General features: G+C 42.5%; 1 protein-coding gene across 3 annotated transcripts; it reads right to left on the reverse strand.

The window, feature by feature from the left end:
* Nucleotides 1-111: 111 nt before the first annotated feature.
* Nucleotides 112-25,591, reverse strand: tpo (thyroid peroxidase). Of its 3 annotated transcripts, XM_089005241.1 has the most exons (13): nt 25,400-25,568; nt 24,624-24,762; nt 19,139-19,223; nt 18,855-19,015; nt 18,615-18,744; nt 17,464-17,593; nt 16,307-16,495; nt 14,275-14,760; nt 11,058-11,316; nt 8,986-9,156; nt 6,770-7,007; nt 2,330-2,538; nt 112-307 (listed from the first exon to the last, which is right to left on the reverse strand). In XM_089005241.1, exons 1-13 carry the CDS (start codon nt 25,418-25,420, stop codon nt 297-299), a joined length of 2,229 nt encoding a protein of 742 aa, XP_088861367.1. In that variant the 5' UTR covers nt 25,421-25,568; the 3' UTR covers nt 112-296. The 3 variants fall into 3 exon arrangements, with proteins under 3 accessions (XP_088861367.1, XP_088861366.1, XP_088861368.1); XM_089005240.1 differs by lacking the exon at nt 112-307 and having other exon boundaries at nt 1,692-2,538; XM_089005242.1 differs by lacking the exons at nt 112-307; nt 24,624-24,762 and having other exon boundaries at nt 1,692-2,538; nt 25,400-25,591.
* Between the last annotated feature and the right edge of the window lie 2,103 nt (nt 25,592-27,694).

Raw genomic sequence — 27,694 nt, forward strand, 5'->3', positions numbered from 1 at the left:
CATGAAAATGTTTTTATTCATTATCCTCTTTTATGGACCGTCGATCTTAATTTTAGTGAGAAGGCTGCAACTACTTGGTAAACAAATGTGACATGACATGACAACTGCAGAAGTTTTGGACAAAAATATTTCTTAAGGCAGCCTTAATCTTGAGGTTAGCACGTCGACTTCCCAGTGCAGAGGTCCAGGGTTCAATCTTGCTTCCGGCCTTCCTGTGTGGTGTTTGCATATTCTCTCCGAGCCTGCGTGGATTTCCTCCCACATTCCAAAAACATCCAAGGCAGGCTGATTGAACACTAAATTGTCCCTAGGTAACAGTGTGAGAGAGCATGGTTGTTTCAAAGTCAAAGTCAGCTTTATTGTCAAATATGCTAATATGCATGACATACAGCACAGATGAAATTAATGTCCTCTCAGACTCAGCGTGCAAGGCACTTATATGGCTAAAAAAGACATACAATTGACAACAGACAATACATGTCATTTCTGAATGTAAAGTGAGGTAGTGTCGTATGTAAAGTGAGGTAGTGACGTATGTAAAGTGAGGTAGTGACGTATGTAAAGTGAGGTAGTGACGTATGTAAAGTGAGGTAGTGACATATATAAAGTGACGTAATGTAGTAATGCAAAAACAAACAACAAGAAAGGGTTGAAGTGGTTGAAATGAGGTCTTGCAGAGAATATGAGAAAGAACAAAAAATAGAACTCAGGATGATAGTACAGCGTGTAGCGTGTCCTCAGAGTTTGGTGAGTGTGGCAGTGGGAAGGGGCAGGGTGGGCAGGGCTGGGAGGGAGTTGAGTCTCCGGACTGCCTGGTGGCAGAACTGTCCTTGAGCCTGCTGGTCTTGGCTCGGAGACTCCGCAGTCTCCTATCCGATGTTTGTCTCTGTCTGCCCTGTGATTGGCTCGCAACCGATTCAGCGTGACCCCAGTCTACTGCCCGGAAAAAGCTGTGATATAGCCCCCCCCCCCACCCCTGCGACCCTAATAAAATAAGCAGTTCACAAGATGGAGAAAAAGTTATTTTGCTTGGTTTAATAAAACTTTTAGATAGCTAGTTAATCTGCAAACAAGTAACAAAACGTAACTCCAAATAGTGTGTTACTATTACACACTATTACTATTTACTATACTATGTGTAAACTATTCACTCGGTACACGATTTGAACGGCACCGTCTTTTTCAAACCGGAGGCATTTCTTGTGGTGGGGGGAGGTCTGCTCTATTGTCTCGCATTCTTTAAAAGCATTCCTTGAGGGCACGCAAAGATATGGTTTTGGCTAGCCAAGTTAGTGAGTGTAGTAATAAAATGTCAGTGTTTTGGATGCATCAATGTGAATATGTTTGAGCATATAGTTGAGCACAGTTGACTTCTGTATTTGCATCCGTTGATGTGAGTATAGCTCCAGTCAGCGTGGCGGATACGTTCTGTTTTCAAGGACAAGAATATGATTCAGCATTTCTATTTGGATAACTATTGGACATACCTTCACAATGGGGACATTTGTCATTCCACTGATTTCCTTCACAAGTAATCAAGGCATTTACTTTTAATGTAAAGCCATGGTAACAGGAATACAGGACTATCAATTTCCCAGCCCTCCTGAATAGTATGTAATCACCATTCTCGATCTGGCCAGGAGAGCCACAACTTTTTAATTCTGGGGGTGGATGATAAATTCTCATGTTTGTAAAAGTTACATTGGCATTGCCAATTCAGCAGCATGTTTGATTGCATGTCAATTTTAACGGAAACATTTTTTTTGCTGAAATTTTAAAAAGGCCTGCTATGCCGATCTCCTGGGAGCGTTGTATGTTTGTGAAACCTGTCCTGTTGAGCTGCAAGGATAATGATTTGTTGCTAAAAAAACTGACATTTTAAGAGTGTCAGTGTATTTAAATGAAAATGAATAAAAATAAGAATTCCATTGCTGTTGATGTGCCAGCAAGATAGAAGCCGAACGAGAAAAGATGCTCTGGCGGATGATTTGAATTTTACAGCATGTCCTGCATTCAGGGACTATTTGAAACGGTAAATCCTAAATGCTCACATCCAAAACATTCATCTGTTCAGAAATATCAAGATAGCCCCAGAACTAAAAGTGTCGGGGCAGACTGTGCCCTGTTGTCAGGTAATAATTCTAATAAGAAATGACAAAAGGCTAACATTGCAATGCTACCATAGATCAAGGTAGAAAATGCAATGTAAACAGTGCGAAGGCAGATCACCAAAGATTGAAAATTTAGCATTTCAGTCACATGCTATTCCTCAATGAAATTGCACGGTGCAGTGCTAATTTGCTAATCGAACAGACGATGCACCACATACCTTCACTTTTTTCCTCTCGCCACGCCTCTAAATTCATCTCTGGTAAATTGTTGCATGACACGTAACCTGAGGGGTACATCCCAAATATGAAGGCATCAGATGGGACCTCCATGATGTCAGTATTGTCACATATGATCTTAGATAGTGAAACTTTTAGAAGTTGATCCTTCTGCTCTTGGCTGAACATGCCGTCTGCCTCCCACCAAAACCTTGGGGAAAAAAAAGAAATGGCCTTTTTGAAAATTCAGAATTTCAAGCAAAACTTGCCCAGCAGAGTCATGGAGGGTGGGGGGTCAAACTAATGTTTGTTAAGCGCCACATTATAGATACAGGTGGGTACCTCGCAAGGTTGTTATGACTGTGACTCCGTATAAGGGAGTCAAGAATAACGGTTTATTCAACTAGTTTAAGTTACTGCCATGATGGTTTTGGTAACAAGAAAACTTACAATAGATTAAAGAACCTTTTTCTTCTTGTTTTTGATTCATTTTTCATGAATGTTTGATTCCTGCTTTATTAATAAATGCTTCATTAATAATATCAATAGCTCTCTTACATATTACATATGAAATGTGGGTACAAATCTGACCTCCGGGCCTTGAATTTGAGATATGTAGTATCGACCAATAGTTCCCAATCCTTTGGTACCGGGCCACACAGAATAATAAATGACTTGCATTCCCTCTGTTTCATGTATCTCAGGCATTTTACTTTGAAAAATGCTCTGTTACATCCATCCATTTATTGCAGGGGTCACCAAACTATGGCCCGCGGGCCGTATCCGTCCCGCCGGCACATTTGGCCCGGCCCCCTGAACAATACCAGAGATGCTATCAGATTTTTTTCCCGATCTGGCCTCCAGAAAAATAAAAAATCCTTTTACAAGTCAAAGGTCGGTTTTCGATCATTATATGTTCCTATTTTAATCAATGTAATCAATGTATGAATGTTGTTTATAATCGTGATTGAAAAATACAAAGACGCCTGCTCACAATAGAACGCTAAAGGAGTCGGTCACAATGCGACGCGACACAAGAAAGTGACGTATGAGGAAGTGGAGGGGAGTCCGGTTGTACATTCATGTGCGCTCAGTTTGGTCCCAGACCTGTTTTCTCTTGTAAACCTTCCTGTCAAATAGTGAACGGAATAATGGCGAAAAGGTTAGGTAAGGTAGAGAAAAATTTATTCAGAAAGCAGGGTATTTAACCTGCAGTGGACAAACGCTTATTTTTTTTGTTCAATGCAAAGAAAAGGCTGTTTGTCTCATCTATCAAGAGGCGGTGGCGGTATTCAAAGAATACAATCTTTGCCGACACTATGAATCCCGTCACAAAGACAAGTACGATAGCTTGCAAGGCCAAATACGAGCAGACAAAACTTTCAAAGCTAAAAAGTGGACTACTATTTCAGCAGAATACATTTGTACGCCAAGCTCAGCTGAAGAAGGCATCCGTTCGGGCCAGCTTTCGGGTTGCTAAATTGATAGCAAGCAGCGGTAAGCCTTTCACGGAGAAGAAAGATGCATATAATGCCGTAGGTCTGTCGGCGAGTACAATCACCAGACACGGTGAAGAAATCGGGATGAATGTATATGCCCAACTGCAGCAGAAGATGAAAGAATTCGACTTTTTTCATTAGCACTGGACGAGAGCACGGACGTGCAAGACACAGCGCAACTGCTCATTTTTATTCGTGGAGTTAGCGCAAACTTTGAGATATGCGAGGAGCTGGCAGCCCTCCAAAGTCTCGATTTTATCCCAGTAGATTTTATTATGATTATATTTGTTTATGCTCATTCAAGTCAGAAAAGTGATCTTACATATGTATGTTCATCAGTCTGCATATGGCTGGTGAGAAGTTGAATATCAGGTTCCACTAGTTACAGCCAGTCTCAAGCATTGATGCAAATGTTCTTCTGTCACTCTTGATCTCATCGGAGATTTTAGCAGTTTCATGCCAGAAAAGCTTTTCTCGCAGATATATATGCTGCCAAAAACTGTGGACATTTTCATTGCGTGTTTTTTGATGTTTGGGTATGTGTCGTTTCGGAGGGCGGCATAGAATCAATGAGACTGTTTGGCTTGAATGCGTCTTTCAGACCATCACAGTTCTGTAACTCAGGTCCAACTTCTCCATGGTTTGGTACACTCGGTCAAAAATATCCTCTCCCGTTGTAGTCCCTTTGAGACTTTGGAGGGCTGCCAGCTCCTCGCATATCTCAAAGTTTGCGCTAACTCCACGAATAAAAATGAGCAGTCCTGCACGTCCGTGCTCTCGTCCAGTGCTAATGAAAAAAGTCGAATTCTTTCGTCTTCTGCTGCAGCTGGGCATATACATTCATGGACTGGTGCCAGCAGAATCACCTCCAGATCAACACCGGGAAAACCAAGGAGTTGGTTGTGGATTTCTACATGAAACCATCCTCACCTGCACAGCAGAACATTCAGGGTACGCACATAGAGAGGGTGACCTACAAGTACCTGGGTGTTATTCTCAACAATAAACTGGACTGGACTGCAAACACGGATGCCCGAATCAAAAAAGGACAGAGTCGCCTCTTTCTACTCAGGAAACTGAGGTCTTTTGAGGTTCAGGGGTCACCCCAGAAGAATTTCTATGACTCTGTGGTTGCTTCAGTCACCCACTATGGAATTGTCTGCTGGTCAGGCAGCATCACCACCCGGGACAGAAAAAGACTGGAGCACCTGGTCAAGAGGGCCTGTTCTGTCCTGGGCTGCTCGCTGGACTCTCTGGGGGAGGTGTGCAACAGACGAACATGAGCTCAACTAAAAGCTATGATGGATAGCCGCTCTCAACCCTCCTGCCCACTCTGACAGCACTCGGTAGCTGCTTTAGCTGGCGACTGTTACACCCACGCTGCAAGAAGGATAGGTCCCGCCACTCGTTCCTACCGACTGCCCCCAGGCTTTTTAAGCACATGTGAATGAAAAAAAACTGGACTCTTGTACTGTAAATAGCACAGCCACCTTATGTTGATGCAATACGAGTTACATATATCAATATGTTTTTTTAAATACTTGCACTATGTACAGTTTTTTTTATGGGACATTGGTGTACAGTTACAGTATACACATCAGTCTTCTGACATTTTTTATTATGCTTAGAATATCTTGCTTTTTTTATTCAATGTTAATCATTGCGTTATTCAGTTTATGGAAGCTATTTCTGTCAATGTGCAGTCAATTAATGGCTTTCTCAAGATGTGTTCCAAATGTCCACCATTTCGTTGCAAGTAAACCTGTACTCGACTGACAAAGTTGTCAATCACTTTTACTCACTCCTCTTTCGGGAGAAAACATTGCTGCAGTGAGGGACTCATTAGGGACTCATCTTTTTGGGCCACCCTCCTGTGCGTGTGCGTGTGTGTGTGTGTTTCAGAAGGTTCTGCGATTGGTGTTTTATTTTTAGTAATACAGTGAGACCTCAACTTACAATCACCTTATCTTACAAACCTTTCGTCTTACAAACGTCAAATTTCTGAAAATTAAACCTTATAATGAGCACTATTTTCATAATACACACCCACCACGGATAGCGGAGTGATCTTTGGCAGAAGCACATGACCGAACAGCACCAGAAGTTAAGTTACCAACAGTCCTTATGGAAGGTGTCTCTCCTACCATAAGCCATCAACGACCATCAAAAAGGTAACTAAAACGTTATTTTACAGCACAGTTTATTTCTTTAATTACAGTCCTCATGTAATGCGCCTCTCTTTCCAAACAGCAATTCCCTTTGACCTTCGACCTCCAACGCCATTCCATCAAGCCATCAATGACCATCACAAATGTAAATAAAGTGACTTTATGATACAATGCAGTGTATTTCTTTCATTACAATACAATAGTACATTTATTATACATAGAATAAGGTATGTTGTGTGTAGTTTTAAGGCTTATTTAGTTGAAAAGTATATTTTATGGAAACCCGGGAACGGATTATTCCCATCTTAGTGGTTCCCTATGGGAATTTCTTTTTTGAGATACACACTTTTCGCCTTACACACTCTGTCTGGGAACCAATTAAGTTCGTAAGTTGAGATCTCACTGTAACGGTAACCATATCACACCGCTAGAGGGCAGTGTTGTCTACAAAAGGGGGAATAAGAGCATGGGTTGGTCGGGGCGAGCGAGTGTCGTTGGACTGTTCGTCTACGTGTGGAGTTGCAAAATACTAAAGTGTTCATCTACCTCCGTACAAGTGGAGTTTTTATTCAAGTTAACACCTTCCAGTCTTCATCTCGTCAGCCACTTGCAATATTAAAAAACGCCCGAACAGACACATGTTGCCTGTTCATCTGCAATCTTTCATGCCATAGTCGTGAAAATGTACATTGTTGTTTCAAAGACTGTATGTAACAAGCTAAATTTGACACGTTGCCGTTTCTTTGATCATGAGACACTTTCCAAATAATCTCACCTGTCACCGTCACGAAGTGCTTTCATCTGCTTTGCAATCAGGCATAAAAAGACAGGACCAGTTCTTGAGCCCGGTGAAAATGTCTCAATAAGCCCTCCGAGCCATATGTCAATGTTGTCAGGGTGTTTGTACAGTTCAAGTATCTTTTCTGCAACACTGGCATCACTTACAACCCGTTTAAAGTCTTCCAGTGTCCTGATCCGCTGCAGTCCACAAAAATCTCTCCAATCGTTGTATCCTGAAAAGTGAATGGTCAATCAGCTTTTACTTGAAGATGCAAATGCTTTTCCACCTTAAAAAAAACAAGAGATGGATTTGGAAATCTTAAATCAACCAACTAAATAAACATAGATAGCTATAGATAAATGAGAATGACTCTGATTGAAAGGTTGGTGCATCACCCTCACAGTGCAAACGGGCAAGGATTAATTTCAGCTTTGACCTCCCTGTGTGGAATTTGCATGTTCTGCCTCATGCCTGTGTGGGTTTTTGCCGGGTACACTGGTTTCCTCTCACATTCTAAAACCATGCAAGGTATAGCCCGCAAGTGTCTTTGTGCAAGTATGCACTGCACCTAAAGCATCCAATCTATTTCACGTCTACTAAAAATAAAAATAAAATAACAAAAGAAGGCCTCCTTTAACCCACAGTGGCATATGATCTGCATCACCAGAAGTTATTAGCAATCAATTGGAGAGCTGTTGCCATGTATATTTTTTCTTTCTTATTTTTATTCAAAGTTTGCAATCCACTGATGACACTGGTAACGAATGGCACTCGTCATTCATCAATGGAGAGAAATTTGTGCTCGGTGGTTACAGCTTCTTGGCAGCCTACGTGCACGAGGACTGATTTTGATTGGGAGGAATGTCAGCACCATTTGACTGTCAATGCTGGACAACCCTGTTTTTTTTTTTTTTGGTAAGCGCTTTGTTACAGCTTCAGCTGTTATGACAGCGATATACAGTATGTATGTAAACCAGAATGTATTGTATTGTTTAAAAGTACTAAAAATGAATGATGGGAGTCCTTATGCAAGAAATTGATTTTAGTGAAACTGAATGTTTTTTTCCTACACAGGCTATATGAAGTGTATCATAAGTGTTGTTTTTTGTTTCATTCATGTGAGGGGCCATTATGGCTGTTGCTTATCATGGTGTGTGTGTGGGGGGGGGGGTTGTGTTTGAGAGAGACTTTTACACCTGTGATGCTTTGCCCTCCATGACATTTTTTTGTCTTCATTGGCCATCGTCAAGTTATTTCACTTAATTTATCAGTAGATTTATAGTCTTGTTAGTTATTGTGTACAAATACAAAAACACAATGACATCATTTTCCTCCGAATATTTAAAATGGTGGGGGAATGCAAGAATTTTGTGTGAAAGCTCATTAAGATGATGAAATGTATCAGTATCAGATATGCAAATCATATCCCACCTCTATGCAGATGAACCAAACTGTTAAACAAAGGCTAATTCATTCAGACCAGCACAATTAGTCACACACAATTCGGGTGACGCAGATAACGTCTGGTGTAAGAATGCCACTGCTTTGTTCTGTCTAATAATAATAATAATAATAATAATAATAATAATAATAATAATAATCATCATCATCATCATCATCATCATCATCATCATCATCATCATCATCCATTTAATTCACAAGCGCCTTTCAAAGAACCCAAGGACACTTTACAATCAAAAAGAACAAAGGAACAATAAAATCACAAATAAAATTATAAATAATAAGAGAGCTGATTAAACTAAACTCTAAATGCGATTTTAAAAAGATGGGTCTTGAGGTGGGATTTGAAGGTGGGAAGAGAGTCAATAATTCAGATGTTGGGTGCAAGTGAGTTCCACAGTTTGGTAGCGGAGTGACTGAAAGCTCTGCACCCCATCGTGTTGAGACGGGCAGAGGGGACACAGAGGTGGAGGGAGGATGAGGATCTGAGGGACCGAGAGGGAACAGAAATTTAAAGGTCAGATGGATGGTCGGGGCAAGGTTATGGATGGCTTTCAATGTATATAGAAGTATTTTGAACAATAATAATGGCATCTATAGCACGGTCGTTGCTCCAGGGAAGCCCGGAGTTTCGACATCATTTGGCATTTGCTGCAATTGGGTGTATGGAGAAGTGCAATAATTTCTAACAATATAGACATACAGTAAGTACAAAATGTAAATTTGTTTTTGTCCACTTTGGGACGAACCTGGGAGACCATGATCTCGTCCTCTCTGCAGGTTCAGTGCAGCCAGGTCCATATGTTGTGGAATGGATAAAACAATCAGCCTCTCCGTCAGCTCGTCTGTTAACAATTTGTTTGACTGAAGGGCTGCTGCTGGCATTCCGAGTGCACCTCTCAAGATTGGCTCAATCCCACCTACAAACAAACATACAAATAAACATGCAAACAAACAAACAAATAAATGAATATATTTCAAACGTTGCTTCATTTTGTTGTTTCAGGATACATACAATTGTTGATAAGGACCAAAAACCAACTGTTTGTGACACCAGCAAAAAAATCCTGATGATAGGGGTTTTCTAAACAACCAATCCAACCATCCATTTACTGTATGTACAAATACGTACAACGGTAGAAAGCCTGCCACGGCCTTCAAAACTATGTTATTGTCAGTGCCAATTATGCAGTGGATCTTTGTGTCTGTTCATGTTCAGTTCTGCCAAGTATATCTGAACTTAATGTTTTACATTCAATGTCATAGGTTTAAATGGGGTTTCTAACATACCTTTTAAAGCAAGGCTTTTTTCTCCTAGTTGCACTGTTCCATCTTCCAAATACTTGAAAATATTGTTATTTTAGTGACACCCACACAAGCCGTTTCTGGCTTCCAAAACCAACCATTCACTTTTAAATCAGTCAAAGCAATGAAATGAAGCTGACAACTTGGAATTATTTAATAAGACTTTATGGGAAAAATATAATACACATCGGTCTGTGATTCAGATATTTTTAGGCCAGCAGAAAAGGCCTTGCAGGCCCTGACGGTCCACCACTGGCTCCACACAATGTGAGCTATCGAGTGTGACTGAAAAATGGAATAATGCAGGGGTGTCAAACTCATTTTTTTTTGCCGCGAGCCACATTGTAGTTACGGTTTCCTCTAGGAGTCTATAATGAATCTGGGGAACCTATTAGAATGTTTCATCCTCTCCACTTATTACATATACAGTCGAGTGCAAAACAAGTTAATGAAGAACTAGTTTTCAAATCTGAAGTCAAGAATAATGGCTGTTAGTCTGGTTTTCATACAACAATTAGAAATTTTGGTTTTGACTCTAGCACACATCATGATACTTGACATGCTTGATTTGCTTTTGCGGGCCGAATAAGATGATGTGTAGGTCAGATTTGGGCCTCGGGCCTTAACGTTGAACGTAACCTAACCTAACGTAACCTGGGAAATAATGGGACCCATAATTTTTGAATAACCGAGGAAGGTTTAAATCGGGGAAAGTAAGAGCGTAAATTACAATAAAAAAATAACAATGTGTCAACAACCTTTTTTTGCGCAACGAAACAGTTTCATGTCTGACAATATTTTCAAGGAGTGGCTTTTTTAAAAAATGTTCATACTTTCTAAACACAGTAATCAATACGAATCATGACACGAGGAATGTCTTATCAGGCCCCAAAAAACGCTTTTTGGTCACTATGGTAACATTTAAAAGCGCCTTCAAAATAATATACACCGTAAATTCTAAATGCATGAAAAATGTCACACCATTGCCGCATATTATGCAGAGTGGATTTGGTGCGTGGGTATCTCCCGTTGAAATAAATCTGTATTTTCGGTAGGTCTTTTCCTTGAACGGATGCGTGTTTGCTTCTTCCTTCTGGTCAGGCTTTTTGTTTTTCACAAGAGTGTTGACTTTTTTCACAAATTTTGCAAGCTTCTGGCCTTCAACATTAAGCATGAACCTATATCGGTTTCAATACGAATATTAGACGCATGTTACAGATAATCCGTCTTTTTTTTCAAAATAAAATATATATTTGAGATTCCAAAATAAAACAGATGGTTCGCAGGTTGGGGATTTATGCGTTAGATTACTAGTTTCTCAAAATAGTTGCCAAACTAATGTTATGGAACAAACATTGTATTTTTAGAGTCACTGTCAATCGGTACTATAAATTACACCACGTGGGAAGCCACCATAAGATATGTAATATTATGATGGTGATAAAACAGAAAATTTCAACAGGGGAAAGAAATGACTGGCAGCATATTTCTGGAGAGTTTCATGAATAACACTTGCCTTCTTTGATGATTCGCCATGGACTGAAGAAGGTTTCATGCAGTTTTAAACTGGGGAAACTTTCATGTTCCTGATAGCTCTCATTCAGTCTCCTGACGACTGGGAAGATGGTTGCATGACCAAAGCGAAATGCCGCCGTGGCAAAAACGTTCGAGGCAGATGGATCCACAGTTGGATCATATCCTCTGTATGGTCCAATGTAATTGTCAAAAAAATCTTTCCCAATTATTTTTGGAACATAATCTCTCATTGTTATAATCTAAGAAAAAGCGGAAAACACAGTAAGTTTTTTTTTTAAACCAAGCGAAAGCCGAACTATATCATTTGATTGTTAGTTTTAAAGGTGCAGTAGTCAGGAAGGTTACGCATTCTCAGCAAGACATGAGTACAGGCACTGACTTTAATTGGGAGGAATGTCGATGCCATTTGAACCTTCGGTGCTGGACCACCCTTGGGCATTGGTGTGTTTTGTTCTCAAAGGAAAAGACATTTCATCTATGCTGCACATTATGTCGAGCATATATGACAATAAAGTTGACTTGAACTTGAACTTGAAAAAGACAAACAAGCATGTCTCCACCAACTTGTTGGCATTTTTGCATTTGTCTGCAGCGGCACTGTAACCAAGACAACTCCATCTTAAAATGCTGAAATCCTTAAAATGCCAAGACAGCTCATCAGAATCAGAATCATCTTTATTGCCAAGTATGTAGAACACACCAGGAATTTGTCTCCAGTAGAACACGCTGCAAAAGTATCATCAAAAAATGGAGAAAAATGGAGGCACTGTACAGTTCTATTTGGGTTACTGTTTAGAGAGTTAATGGCTTGGGATGTCTGCTGGATTTGGTGCGCATGGATCGGTAGCGCCTGCCTGAGGGGAGTAGCTGGAAAAGGTGGTGGGCAAGGTGCGGAGGGTCCAGTAGGATTTTCCACGTTCTTGTTTGGATTCTTGCAGTGTGCAAGTCCTCGAGAGTGGGTAGGATTGTGTCAATGATTTTTTCCGCCGTACTAACTGTCCGTTGAAGTCAGACATTTTTCATTTTTCTTCCAACATCAAGATGAATACCAAGGAATGTTTTCAGGTTTGCTGAGTGACTGCAAGATAAACTGAAATAACATTTTTGAACAGTATTTTATTCACTGAGATTAAATGAAATGTAATTTAAATATCCAGAGGAAGAGGGAGAGGAATTTGTGCTAACGTGTCCTTTTTTTCCCTTAAGGCACTTTTGGCCAGTGGTATCTAACCAATGGCGGATTTGGTAGGGGACTGCACAGATATATTTTTCACCCAAATGTCACGAAGGCAGAAATATCAGTATCAGTAACATAAATGGGAACTTTACCCCATATTTTGCCGGTCCACCTTCAATCGCTGACATGGGTACCCATCATCACCTATCATCCCTCCATCCCTGTTCATTTAATGGCTGTTCTCCATCTCCGTCTGTCCGTGTTCGGATAATGTAGCAATTATGTCCAAGCCCCCCGCCCCCAACACACACACACACCAGAAAAAGAGAGTCCATCTGTGCATAGACCATTGGGAGAGAGCTAATGGTGGAACCAGACTCGTCACCACAGCCCAACCTTAAGCACAGGAAATGCAAGTGGGTTTTGTTGGGGTTAATGCCCTGCCATGGAGGGAAACACACATGTCTTTTTCATGTATGAAGGGTTCGGTTAATGTCCATATTAACTGGTTGGGTTCAGTAACTAAAAGGGTAAAGTACCATTGCAATACAGACAATAGTTGCTTTGCTCCATATATTCGCGTAGCGCTGCCGAACCTATCTCGAATTTGTAGCCTTTGCAACATCTGCAAGTATTATCAGACAACATTTTCATGACACAAACTGCATTTTCTAGATTTGAAGTCGCAGTTGTTTTCCATATTTTGTGGTATGTGTCATAATCTCCAGTAACTTCTATGTGAAATGATCGACATGTTTTATCATTTCACACCTTATTTTCACATCAACCGCAAACGAGTTCTCTTGGCCTGCAAGGAAACCTACCACATTGGTGTTAATTGCTGATGACTGAGTTCTAGTGCAACACTGAGGATGATTTCATTGAATTTAGTGATTTAGAGTGGCATTGATGGTTTAGTAAACTTATTATCACATTCTTTATGCGATGGTTATCTGAAATATCTTAATGTATTTCGTCAACATACCATGTTCTTAGTTTGTTGTTTTTGCCTGATGTAACGTGAGCATATCATACACCTATTCAGTTTGTTGTTCTCTATTTTTTATTTGACTGTTTTTTTGTTGGATTTTATCAAATAAGTGGCCTCAAAAATGCAACTTGTACTATCAGTGTTTGATATTTTTCATCCTGACACCACAGACAGTTAGGGAAGATTAAAGTATGGGAAAAAACCACTTCCAATAATAAATCATAGTTTCATCCTTTCTGAGACTGCTCTGTCCTTTAAATACCATATTTCGGCTACCTTCTCACTGCAATCTGGATTTTTTTTCTTTCATCCGATCTTGTAATGTACTCGTTCACATTACAAACAAATATGAACGCAACGTGTTGTGACGTGCATGCACACAAAGCATAAATTTGAGTGGTGTATACCAGAAAAACGGCATCATGTAACACATTGATTAAAATACAAACAGTCCTGTATGAAGAGGCTCATATTTTTTTTACATCTCATATCACCAAAGCAGTAAGACAGGAGGAGGAAAAAAATATTTTTGGGGAAATGTGGTGATGCTCCTTGGGCTAAGAGATGATGCCTAAGATTACAAATGTGAAGAAGTAAGAAATTCAACCTGAAATTTTGCAACTAAATATGGTGGCATTTTTGTCTCTGATCAACTAATTTGGAATTTGTACAAGTAATGTAACATCATAAACTTTAGTTTGAACCTGAGTCAAAAATTTGGTATTGGAGTTGAAGGTCCATCCTCAAGTAGAAAGCATGAGAACCAAGTGTGAAGTTAAAAGAATTACTGGTGAGTAAAATGTTTGTTTTACCACAACAATGGTTACATTTCACCACACTTGTGTGAGAATTAAGGTGGCTTTGTTGTTCATCTTCACGTTGACATTAACAACTGCCATATGTTCAATCCAAACAAACTCGAAGATAAAACTCAGCCCAGTGCATGGAATGAAAACTAGCAACAAAATTATGCCATTCCAGGACATTTCATTACTCCACAACAAAATTGGATACCGTGAGATACTGTACCTGATGCAGAGCCCCAATAATCTTGCGTGTTTCTTCATATATGGTCTCCGCATTCCAATGACCGTTGAGGTGTTTAAGTGTCTCAGCTATTTGATTGTGTTGCCTCAGCCACAGCAGATGCAAACTCGTCAAAGGTAGACCCTCATTGACTCGAGTGTCTCCAGCACGGAAACACGCCACATTTTTCTCACCATGGAGACAGACTGATTGGAGAGATTCTTCAAAGGGTAAGTAGGGTCTTCCTTTGGGGTCCTTAAAGTGTTCATTCACAGCGAGTTTCCCATTCAACCCACTATGGTCTCGCAAAAAGTTGTTGACTTTTGGCCCGGAGCCGTACACGACCGATCCATCAATGAAGGACGTGATGGCATTCATTTGTTGTTGCTGTACGGCTTGTGAGATCTCATGCCAAAAACCATTGAAGCAAGCTGGTAAAGATCGATTGAACGGTAGGCAGCTTTGTGCACCAGGGAGGTTGTCAAGTGCCTGCAGGAAAGAAATGAAATTATATGTTCTTGTTAAGAATTGGCATGGTTAGCATTTTTGAGTTACAGTAGGAATGTTTTTGGTACCAAAGCTGGATTTGCGTTTCTCATCAAGTCTGTATGGGATTTGTCATGAGTACTCTGAGTTCCTCCCACAATACTAATACTAAGTATTGCACTGTGGTTTTAAGTGTCACTAATGAAGGCTCAATTGCTCAAGAAAATGAAACATGTTTTTGTGCTAAAACAGGTACTTCAATTGGAGCAAATTTAAAATGTGAATTGTTGACATTCTAAATCAAGGGTATCAAACGTATTTTTTTGCTGCTGGGCCAAATTGTAGTTATGGTTTCTTCTCCAGGGCCGTTATGATTATGGGGAAACCATTATACTGTTTCATTTCCTCCACCTTTTACATGCAGAACATACAACAAATTAATGAATAACGAGTTTTCAAATTTGAAGTATGATAATAAAACATAGAATTTCTAAGCGCCTTTCAAAACTCTGAAGTACAGCAGGAGTCTCCAAAGTCGGTCCTCTCGGGCCGCTGTCCTGCCTATTTTCCAGCTCTCCGAGGAGTAACACACCTGATTCAAATGATCAGCCAGCTCGGAAGCAGCATCAAAAAGGTCCAGATGATTTAAATCAACAACTAACAAAATTTATGACACTACAAAACGTAAACGTACATTATACTGTAACTGTAAAGTGTACTTGAGAGTTTTGAAAGGCGCTTAGTCACTTGTAACAGACAACGCAACGCAAGCATTGCAGACAAACGACAACTGGAGCAAAATGTCCAGCGATGAATATTTACCATAAATTAAGCAAGGTTTATACTTTGCAACAATGGGTTTTATTTTTATTTTTTCGATTAGTCATCTTATTGTGTTACAAGTTGTGAAAAATGGGGCAGGCAGAAGTTGTTCTTTTGAATCTTTCTTCTGGAGCTGAGGTTTTATGCACTTACTTTGGAAAATGATATGCAAATGCACAACCTTACAACGCACGGGAAAGTCCGAAGCACAAAGCAGGCTTCTGATTGACTGCCGTGCCGAGTATGCAAATATCAGCTGCAGGTAGGATATTTAATACAGCCAGCCTATGTCTGTGTGCTTGGCAACGATACACGTGTACTGTTTGCGCGTGAAGGCGAGGGCGTCTGTGGCGAGTTTGTAGAGCGCGCGGTCAGGACAATCCATTTTATATCATATCATATTATCATAACATATTATTTTGTTGTATTTATCTTTCACACCTTGAAGCCCGATGCCTGAAAATATAGTCTGACATTACCCGTCTGTGGGGAAAAAGCGGTTGGGAACTGCTGCTTTAGAAAACAAATATAACTGGCCTGCATGTGAATTTTACCCTTCAATTCGACTCACCCATTCAAGTTAATAGAAAGGTTTGCAGACAGACTGGGCCAACTGTATATGCAAAACCGCCACAGAAAAGCTACACAGAGTCAAGAATTACTCGGGAGGCAGGATAAGGAATGGTTTAACAAAGTGCAGAAGAGTTATGATTTGGTTATAGTTTACCTGGATTGGAAAGCAGTGGTGTTCATTTTTACAAGAGTTAAAGCAGTCATGTCCGGGCTTTCCGGGGCTTTGAGGGGTCAACGTTATGTCATGGTCAATGTACTGGCCCCACTCCACAAGCATATGAGAGTAGGTATCATCTTCACATTTGATAGAACCTCCCATAATCTTTTTGCTGACTTCCTTTGGCTGTGGAAATTCAACATAGAATAATGTAAGTAGTTGTTTCAGTGTTAACAGAGTGAAATAAATTATTTTCAGATTGACAATTTGGCAGGTATCAAAAGGCTGATATAAACTCTCCTTAAAAAAATATCTGAAAGTGTTTTAATGTAAAACAACAACATTTTGGAATAAACCATGATTATGAGACAGACACAGAGTTGATCTTAGAATATACACTTAATTTGGACACTATAATAATAATAATAATAATAATAATAACAATAATAATAATAATACAATTCATTTCCAAACTATATTCTGTACACCATAATTTAGAATATACTGCAGTTTTATTTGTAATGGAAAAGCCATCCCCTTTTTTAGTTGGCAAATTATTATCTAATGCACTTCTTCTTTCCCTTTCGGCTTTTCCCTTCAGGGGTCACCACAGCAAATCAGTGTCCTCCATCTCCATCATTTTTGTGCATCCTCTTCTCTCGCACCAGCTACCTTCATGTCGTCTTTGACAACATCCATTAAGCTCCTCTTCGGTCTTCCTCTCGGTCTCCTGTCTGGCTGTTCAAGGCTCACCATCCTTCTTCCTATATAGTCACTCTCTCTCCTCTGGACATGTTCAAACCATCTCAGTCTGACTTCTCCAACTTTGTCTCCAAAGCCTCTAATATGACTTGTCCCTCCTCTCTGTCTTCTACTCTTTGTTCCTTCTCATTTCTCAATCAATTCTTCAAAGTACTCTTTCCATCTTGCCATTACACTACTGACACCTGGTAATACATTGCCATCTTTATCCGTAATCACCCCTTATTCACTCTAACATGCTGCAGGTGATTACCATCTTTGACTCTCTTTCTTATAATCTAATCCATTTACATATGGAAAAAAGTTTGAAAATATTTCATTCATTGAAGGTACGCCTTGTGTTATGGTTGCGCTTTATAGTCCGGAAAATACAGTACGTATTTGAAGATTACCTTGGGAAGCTCAAATCCATTATAGAGCCTTCCAGCATTCCAACCCTTGGGTTGTCGTATTCCATCTTCATATTGAGGTGGAAGCCACCTTAGTAAAGGGATGTTGGCTGCTCCCCAGAGAGGATTGTACCTGAAAAAAACAACATAAAAACAAACAAACATGAAGACTGATATCTGCTGAACAACATTGAAACATCAATAGTTAAATGCCGCTGAAGTATTTAAATTTGGACTACCAGAGTGATATGTGCCTCTCAATTTTGACCGACACTACATTGTATGTAGTGATCTAGAATTTCGAGTCTAAACTGTCCATAGGTATGAGTGTCAGGTGGTTGGTTGTAGGTTTACTAGTGCCCTGTGGTAGGCTAACACCCAGTACAGGGTGTCCCTTGCCTACTGCCCCAAAGACAGCTGGGATAGTCTCCAGGACACCTCAGGACCCTTTTGAGCAAGGGTGTCAAGCTCATTATTGTGCATTTCACACCATGTGTGAAGTACTCAGTAGTATTACGCCCGAATCAATCCAACACCACCTTGATTGCAGCTACAGCTACGACTGCGACTCATATAAAAAGTGTGGTGTGATTTACTACAAGTCCACTAGAGGGTACCGTTAACAACAAAATAAGGCCTGCGAGAGGGATTTGGTGTTGCCAACTCAAAATCTGATTGGTGAAAGCAGCAGTTTCATCGACACTTATTTTATGCTTCAGTGCACGCAGAACTGATTGTGAAAGCGACCAGGTAGATATCTGACGCCGGTAACAAATAATGGCTGAAATGCTTAAATACGAAAACACAGTTAGTTTTGTTTTCCTTGGCGGGCTATTACGAGAGAAACCACATAAAGAAATCAAGAATTCACCTATTGGTTAGGTTACTGTCATGAGACGTTTGGGAACAAGAATATGCTTACAGTGTCATGCTTTGTTTTTTATAAATGAAATGTTGAAATTTTGGTAGAGATTTTTGCGAGCCTCATGAAAGTCTCCATCTTTGACTTGCTACGTGGGCCAGATCTGGGCCACCCAGGCCTCAAGTTTGACATCTGTGCTTCTGAAGAAAAAGTACTGATCAAGATCAGAAAATGGATGGATGAAGAATTGTGTGCATCAATGCAATTACAGTATGTCATGTAACAAAAGTACCTGTTGTTGCACATGCCGTTTATGGAACGATACTTGCTCGGGTAACTATACTGGCAGGTCGCTGGATGCACTGGAGGTGGACATTGTGACAGCTCTGCAATCAGCTCCACATGCTCCCAAGAAAGTAAAGCTTTGACAAAAAGAGCATTTCATCAGTGCATTGGAAAGAAAAGTATCTTGTGTTTTATTTATTTATTTGTTTGTTTATTTATTTATTTTACAATTACAATATGAACCTACCTGTGGTTGAGATATCCCTTTTGTACCTCTGCTTCAATTTTTTGTGAAGGCCTTGCAGAGTTATTTGGAAAACCTCAGCAGCATGTCCCATCTCGAGTGTCTTTTTCTCAGCTTGTCGACGAAATAAAAAGCCACGCATGGAGGACACGCCTGAACTTTTTCTTTGCACACAAATGAAAAAAATAATGGAAGAGCTCTTCGATGTGTGGCTCCTTTTGGGCAGACATTTCTCAACCGAAACGGTGACATACGATACTGTAGGATTCACTTTGTTGGTTGATTACCTTTGTATTGTTTGAAATGATTTTTCATCGAGCATTTGAAGACTTTCTTGATATGATGACATAATCAATTTTTGAATGGAGGTGACTGTAGGGTAGATGAAAACACATTACTTGATTTGAACGAGTGCGTAGTCTATGCCAGCAAAAGATTATTCAGCTCTATTTATTAACATAAGAGCATCTGACCGGTAAAATGTAGAATTAAAAAATATATATACTTTTCTTGGGCGGCCTGGTAGTTGAGTGGTTAGCACAACGGCTTCACAGTGCATAGGTCGCCGGTTCGCGTCGCAGGCCGGCCTCCCTGTGTGGAGTTTGCATGTTCTCCCCCGGACCCGCGTGGGTTTTCTCCGGGTCCTCCGGTTTCCACCCACACTCCAAAAAACATGCATGGCGAGCAGATTGACCACTCCAAATTGTCCCTATGTGTGAGTGTGAGAGTGACTGTTGTTTGTCTTTGTGTGCCCTGCGATTGGCTGGCAACCAATTCAGGGTGTCCCCTGCCTCGTGCCCGAAGACAGCTGAGATAGGCTCCAGCACCCCCCGCGACCCTGATGAGGAATAAGCGGTACGGAAAATGGATGGATGGATATACTTTTCTTTATTAATTTGGTAATGCCAGTTACTCACATCGGGTTCATCGTCACACAGCAAAAGAGAAAATGGAACCAAAAAGCAGCGGGGAGGTGCGACCCCCGCTTGTACACACCTGCCTCTTAACCTTGTTCTTAACCTTGTTAGTAACAAGGTTAAGATCGTGAGAGATACAGAAGACAACCAGTTCATATGCACATTGGTTAAACATTCCTTATTGAAAAAAAAATCCCCTCCAGACGGGTCTTCAGAGGCACTCAAAGACTGCTTCTCCAACACCGACTGGAACATGTTCAGACAAACGGCCACCTACGACAACACCACAGACCTCCACCACAGTACACAGACTGTTACCTCCTACATGAGAAAGTGCATGGATGACTTGACTGTCACCAGATCTGTCACCATCCGGGCCAGCCAGAATCCATGGCTGACGGGAGAAGCCCACAGGCTCCTTAGGGCTCGGCTGCCTACAAAGCTGGCGATGAGCTGGGCCTGAGGACAGCCAGGGCCAACCTGTCACAGCACACCAGGAGGATCGCCAACCACTTCAGAGACAGCAGAGACACCAGGATCCTGTGGCGTGGGATACAGACAATCACAGACTACAAGCCCTCTCCACAGACCTGCGGGAACTCCACCACTTCTTCGCCCGCTTTGAGGCAGACAACAGCACTCTAGCACAGAAGACCCCACTACCTCCCGGCGACCAGGTGCTGACACTATCCCAGGACAGCGTGAGGCGATCCCTCAAAGGGACCAACACACGCAAAGCCCCGGGTCCCGACGGCATTCCTGGCTGTGTCCTGAGAGACTGCGCTGAGGAGCTCACAGATGTCTTCACAGACATCTTCAACACCTCTCTGAGCCAGGCTGTTGTGCCCACGTGCTTCAAAGCCACCACCATCATCCCGGTCCCAAAGAAGTCCTTCCCCCACCTGCCACAACGACTACCGGTCACACTCACTCCATCCTCATGAAGTGCTTCGAGCGGCTAGTTATGAACCACATCAAGGCTGCCCTCCCCCCCAACCACGACCCTTTCCAGTTTGTATATCGGCCCAACCGCTCGACCGATGATGCCATCTCCACTGCTCTCCACACAGCGATCACCCACTTGGAGACCAGAGACTCCTACATCAGAATGCTGTTCATCGACTTCAGCTCAGCATTCAACACCATCACCACCCCAACAGCTCATCGACAAACTGAGCAAACTGGGGATCAGCACCTCGCTGTGCAACTGGCTGCTGGACTTCCTGACGGGGAGACCACAGGATGTCAAAGTTGGAAACAACACCTGCAGGACCATCATGCTGAACACTGGGGGCCCCCAGGGGTGTGCGCTGAGCCCTCTCCTCTTCACTCTGCCCACACATGACTGCACACCATCATCACCCAGCTCCACCCTCTTCACGAAGTTTGCGGATGACACAACTGTGGTGGGCCTCATCAACAACGATGAGGAGACAGCCTACAGCGATGAGACAGCCGCCTGGCCACGTAGTGCAACAACAACAATCTCCGTCTCGATGTGGAGAAGACGAAGGAGATTGTTGTGGACTTCAGGAGAGTGCACCCCCAGCATGCTCCATTAACCATCGACGGTGCTGCAGTGGAGAGAGTGAGCAGCATCAAGTTCCTGGGAGTGCACATATCCGAAGACCTGTCCTGGAGCCACAACACGGCATCACTGGCCAAGAGATACCACCAGCGCCTGTCCTTCCTCCGCAAGCTTAAAAGAGCTCGAGCCCAACCGCCATCACGACCTTCTACCGCGGTACCATCGAGAGCATCCTTACCAGCTGTATCACCGTGTGGTACTGCGCCTGCACCGTGTCCTGCCGTAAGACTCTGCTACTACATTACGTCACTTTACATATGACACTACCTTACTTTACAAACGTCACCACCTCACTTTACATATGACACTACCTCACTTTACATTCAGAAAGTACATGTATTGTCTGTTGTCAATTGTATGTCTTTTTTAGCCACATTATAAGTACCTTGCACGCTGGGTCCGAGAGGACATTAAATTCATCTGTGTTGTATGTCATGCATATTAGCATGTTTGACAATAAAGCTGACTTTGACTTGACTTTATCCTCATTAGGGTCGCGGGAGTGGGGGGTGAGGTGCTGAAGCCTCTCCCAACTGTATTTGGGCACAAGGCGAGGGACACCCTGAATTTGTTGCCAGCCAATCACAGGGCACACAGAGAAAAAAAAAACAGTCACTCTCACAGTCAAAGTCAGCTTTATTGTCAAATATGCCAATGAAATTACTGTCCTCTCGGAGCCAGCATGCAAGACACTTATAATGACTTTAACAAACAATAAACATGAAAACGCCAATTTGCCGGGAGAGGGGAGCCGCTGCGTGTTCACGCGCCGCCATCTTGGGAAAAACAAAACAAAACAAAAATAACAAATATGACACACCAAAGACAAAGAGTCATTCATTCTTCAGGACTCTTTGTGATGACATGAAGCAGTTCTAGTTGAAAGAGAAGAGGATCAAAGCATCCATGTCAGCAGTGGATCAGGGACGTCATGGTGGAATTTGTACGTCTAAAGAGTTTGATGGTTCTCTTTATTTGTAAGTAGGTTCGTTGTCAGATCTCCCAGGCAGGTGACGCGCAGAGCTTGATCGCGGCGTGGAGTTGAGGAAGTCGCGCTGTGATGTCCGTGCCTTTGCGGGGCTTTGCAAGTCTCGTTGAGTCTGTGAGTCCGAGATGAGTCTGTGATGATTCTGCCCCGTGGTTCGCTCAATCTCTCTGTCCCGCGACAGCTCCTTTTATACCATTTTCAAGCGTGTGCTATGCGTCAGGGTGAGACGCACATCAAAGAGATCAAGTAATTGAAAGACATGAAAGGGTTGAAAAGCGCACTTCAAAATCATACACACGTGTGACGCCACAGGGCTCCCCTCCTGGATCCGAAGTCGGTGAAAGCGATGAAGGAAAAAGAAATAAAAACAAAAGTCATTCTGCGACATGGTGAGGCCAGGCAAGATGACGGTCACCGGGCATGGCAGGCGTCGGTGGGGTGGTTGCCGAGGAAGTTTCGTGGTGCCTGAAGTCGTTGTACGGGAGCACGGCAAAGAGTGCTCTACGACTGCCAGTTTGAGTCGATCGATGAGGGATTGTGAGGACGAAGGTGCGTGGGGTTGGCCATGCTGCCGGGCACGTACAGGCCGGTCATCGGCGACGGTGGCGATGATCGCGCTGCCATGGCGCTCTGCGGGACGCTGAGGAAGCACGCTGACGTCGGCGGCCGTGTCGGCCATGAAGCGTCTTCCCGAAGTCCGATCGTGGACATAAGCGATGTCCGACGATGTCCGATCGTGGACATATACGATGCAGCTAGTTGCAGAGTCGCCAGGCGACTTGAATGATGTCGGCCATCAGGGTGCGGCAGGTTTCACGGTGGGGTCGGGGTGCCCACGGGTCGTGGCGGCCCATCGGGAGCTCGGCCCGAGGGGTCTTGCTGTGAAGATGCCGGGATCACGGGCGGCTGGGAAATCTGGTTCTTTCCATTTGGAGAGTTGATTGGGCTGAGGAGGAGAGAAAAAATCCTCCTGGCTAGCTCGCCAATAAAGAGTTTGATGGTTCTCTTTATTTGTAAGTAGGTTCGTTGTCAGATCTCCCAGGCAGGTGACGCGCAGAGCTTGATCGCGGCGTGGAGTTGAGGAAGTAGCGCTGTGATGTCCGTGCCTTTGCGGGGCTTTGCAAGTCTCGTTGAGTCTGTGAGTCCGAGATGAGTCTGTGATGATTCTGCCCCGTGGTTCGCCCAATCTCTCTGTCCCGCGACAGCTCCTTTTATACCATTTTCAAGCGTGTGCTATGCGTCAGGGTGAGACGCACATCAAAGAGATCAAGTAATTGAAAGACATGAAAGGGTTGAAAAGCGCACTTCAAAATCATACACACGTGTGACGCCACACGTCTACTACAAGCTAAATGTTGAAAGCAAACACAAAGCTGTAGCATCCATTGACGAAAAGACATTGTCTCACATCTCCTTTCCCACATAAATCCGCTTCAATTCCAAGCCGCGACAGTTCCACATATCTGCGCTGACACTGCTTTCTTCTTATCGCGGGGTCCTCAAGCCACGCATCCATCCAACCGCAGACTGTCCAACAGCACCTTTCCGCTGAACAAAGCGGGGCTGTGACGATGCTGCCCATTACAGGCGCAAAAAAGCACAATGGCCCAAGAGCTGTCCAGCGATGACCGTCAAATGGCTCCGACATTCCTCCCATTCAAAAACAGTACTGGCATATTCATGCTGCCGAAAGCCGCAACCGCTCAGCACAGCTCCTCCTTGATGATTGTCGTGGTCAAAAATGCTGAAAAACAATCTGTATCCGTTCCACGTGACGCACAACAACATTAAGTGACAAAAGAAAACACAATAACAAGACAAAAACAACAAAAAAGCAAGGCTCGTGACGTGAGAGCACTTGCTGATGGCTGCCTACTCAGGTGCCATCTTGGAAAAAAAAAGAAAAAAAGAAAACACAGTCACAGTCACACCCTGGTGCAATTTAGAGTGTTCAATCAGCCTGCCATGCACGTTCTTGAAATATGGAAGGAAACCGGAGAACCCCGCGAAAACCCACGCGGGCCCGAGGAGGACAGGGTCTTTAACTCACAACCTCTGCACTGTGAAACTGGAGTGCTAACCACTCAACTACCAGGCCCCTCTAAATTCAAGCATCAAAAGCACATTTATCAAATACAGTACAGAAAAAAGTCCACACAATTAATAGAAGTATAGTGTACGTTTTTTAATTGTGCACAAAACGAATTAGCCAATAATGGCAATGCGGGCGAAAAATATTTTAATTGACTAATTGACAAGTTGAGTGGGTTTGTCTTGACCTCCAGGGCAATGCCTCTGTCGAAACCCTGAGACTGATTCACCAAACCTCCAGGGTTTGATCGAACCCAGATTAAGAACAACTGCTCCAAACACAGCATTTATCTGGAGTCGGTCCTTTTTCTCCACTTGTGTCCCTTCCTAAAATTAAAAAGTGGTGTTTCTGACAGATATAAAAAAGTAACCTAAGATGTACAGCCGCTAATTTTTTACTGTCTGTGAGAGTCATCAGCATATAGCAAGGGTGTCAGTCAGTTTTTGCCACGGGCCACATTGTAGTTACGGTTACGGTTTCCTCTCTGGGACTGTGAAGAATTTGGGGAAGTCATTAGACTGTTTCATCTGCTCCACATATTACATACAGAACAAAAAACAAATTAATGAATCACTAGTTTTAAAATCTGAAGTCAAGAATTATGACTGTTATTGTGGTTTGCATACAACAATTTGAAATTTTGGTTCGGACTTTAGCAAGCATCATGGAATTTTACAAGTTTCATTTGCATTCGCGGTCGAATAAAATGATGTGGCGGGCCAGATTTGGCCCCCAGGCCTTGACTTTGACACCTGTGCGCTATAGCGTTTTTTTCCAGAATTCATTCGAATATATGATAGGATACGTTAATGTGTGTGTATGTGTGTGTGTGTGTGTGCGTGTGTCCGGGTGTGTGCATGTGTGTGTATGTAGGCATGTGTGTGTCTGTGTGTGCGTGTGTGTGTTATGACTGTGTGTGTATGCATGTTGTGTGTGTGCGTGTGCGTGTGTGTGTGTGCTTACCGTTGAGGAAGTTGACTTCATCCATTGATATCATTGTGGAAAAAATGCAGAAGACAACCATGCCAAAATACAAGATTGCATAACAAGCCATTCTTTGCGGGTAAAAGTCAACTGTCACACTTTTTGCGCGTTTTACCTGGACGCTCTATCATGCCATGTGTTCTTTATGAGCAGCGTGTGTTTGCCTCAAACAGTGGCCAACGCTTAAATAAACCATTCCACACTTGACTGACTCTGAAATTCAATCTTGTCTTCTGTAGGCAAGGTGGGGGTTGTCACAAAACATCTCAACAAAAAAATAAAAAAAAATCACTCTCCCATTCTAGCTTTGTCAGCTGCTGGAAGTCAGCAACAATGACAGACAATGAATGATAGGTCCAGTTTGAACAGATGAAATCAGGAAATGGGGTGCCAGTTTCAGCCAGTTCAATCCCGATGCTCTCTTAAATATGATTGAACGTAAATACATAAAAAATGATCAGTTATGCTGTGAGAGCATCTACTAAAGGAAACACTTTGTTCGAGTGATTATGCAATGCATTTAAAAAGTACATTAAACTGCCTGTCAATTTTCAGAGACGTTATTTAACCAATATGTTAGAATTTTCAGAATGAATTGGTGCAATAATAAATAAAACAACAGAACGTAGATATTTTAATGGATTGACCTTTCCACGAACGGATAGATTTGTAAACTGGCTAATGAGCTCTTCCTGTGAAGCAGTTACCAAGTCCTAAATTCTGTCCAAGGTCAGAGCTCCTACATGAAGATGGCAGTTTAACAGACAGTGTCTGTTAAACTGTTCTGTCTATTCTCTATCAATGTTCAATGTTCGAATGATACAGTGGTACCTCAATTTACAAAATTAATTTTCCCTGAAATAATATATTTAACTGGAAAATGTAGAAATTAAAAAGAAAAGATGCATTTGGAAATGCCCTAATTTGTTGCAAGGATGTCCCCCAATTCCCACATTAATGTTTCCTCAAGCATAACGATTATTCAAAATATGGAACAAATATATGTGATAATTAGATTCTTGCACAATAATTGACAGTTGTGCATAATGTAGAAAACAGAGACGTTCGTAAATTGAGGTACCACTGTAATCCCCCCCATTTGCCTTCTGCTTTGTCCATGGACGTGAAGAGCACATTTTTGGTTTCAAGTGTTCAGTGAGTCGTAAACATGGTTTTCTATGTGCGTAAAACAAAGCCCTTGAAGTGGCCTTGGATACATCTTATCACACGCCACTGGAGACAACTGTTAGCGTCATGGCTTGCTGACTGTTGAGCGTTGTACTTGAAATTCATCTTGGATTCCGCACTGATGCAACTCTGTGAAGCCATTTGTATTTTCAGTGAACTGTTTATTCAGCGGGATGGTTCAATGACTTCTTAATTATTTCTTCTTGAGGTCAAACCTCACCAGAGTAAACAAATACATACCGTATTTTTTGGATTATACGTCGCTCCGGATTATAGGTCGCACCAGCCAAAAAATGCATAATTAAGAAGAAAAGGATAAGTCGCATTTTTGGGGAGAATTTATTTGTGATAGAGATTTCTGATAGAGAGGCGTTTGCGCTGCATGAAGCGGTAACACCAAGAAGGTCCTCCTGCAAAGCCGTTTATATTCATCTCCTTGGCAACGACCTGGGCGTGGAGACGCAACTGCACCGTTGACAAACCTCTCCCAGCAGCGCGTTGTTCAAGCACCCATGCGTGAACTCGTTCCTCCAACTGCGGCCACCTAGCTTTTCGCCCGCGATTAGCTTTTTTTGTTTTCTTCATTTCAGTAAGCGTAACCTCTGCTTTTCGCCAGTCCCTTACAAGTTTTTCGCTCACTCCAAACTTTCTTTCTGCTGCTCGATTGCCGTTTTCGGCTCCATATTTCACTATCTGCAGCTTGAAAGCTGCAGAATATGACTTTCTTTTCGGTTCCATTTTTATTCGGCCCTTCTCAGTTGTGTAGTTGTGACGGGTCCAGAATCCAGGCTCGGGTGACCCACTGACAATCCTCCGGTCCGTAGCCCACCAAGTCGACCAGGAACTGGAAGCCCCTACCCTTGCGCCGCGTGTCCAGCATCTCCCGCACCGTGTAGACCGGTCCTCCATCCACCATCTGCGGAGGGGGGAACACCGGGTGGAACTTCATGGAGGCGGGCAGTTGGAGCCGGACTGGGACCGGGCTGATGATGGACTCCACGGTGAAGGGGCTCGCAAATCGAGGAACCAACTTGGGTGAAGTTCCGGCCGGCTGCAGGTCCCTCATGGACAGCCAAACCTTCTGCC

This window comes from Hippocampus bargibanti, linkage group LG09, assembly GCF_051943395.1.
Source record: "Hippocampus bargibanti isolate YZ-2025 linkage group LG09, ASM5194339v1, whole genome shotgun sequence".
Classification (NCBI taxonomy): Eukaryota; Metazoa; Chordata; class Actinopteri; order Syngnathiformes; family Syngnathidae; genus Hippocampus; species Hippocampus bargibanti.

What these genes read in the sequence shown, in the direction of transcription:
- tpo (XM_089005240.1), bottom strand. Translation starts at nt 25,420, where the DNA reads ATGAAGTCAACTTCCTCAACG. An exon ending in AACGGCATGTGCAACAACAG is followed by an intron (nt 17,594 to 18,614) that starts GTACTTTTGTTA and finishes TGTTTTTTTCAG; the next exon opens with GTACAATCCTCTCTGGGGAG. An exon ending in ATGGCGAATCATCAAAGAAG is followed by an intron (nt 9,157 to 11,057) that starts GCAAGTGTTATT and finishes GTTTGTTTGTAG; the next exon opens with GTGGGATTGAGCCAATCTTG.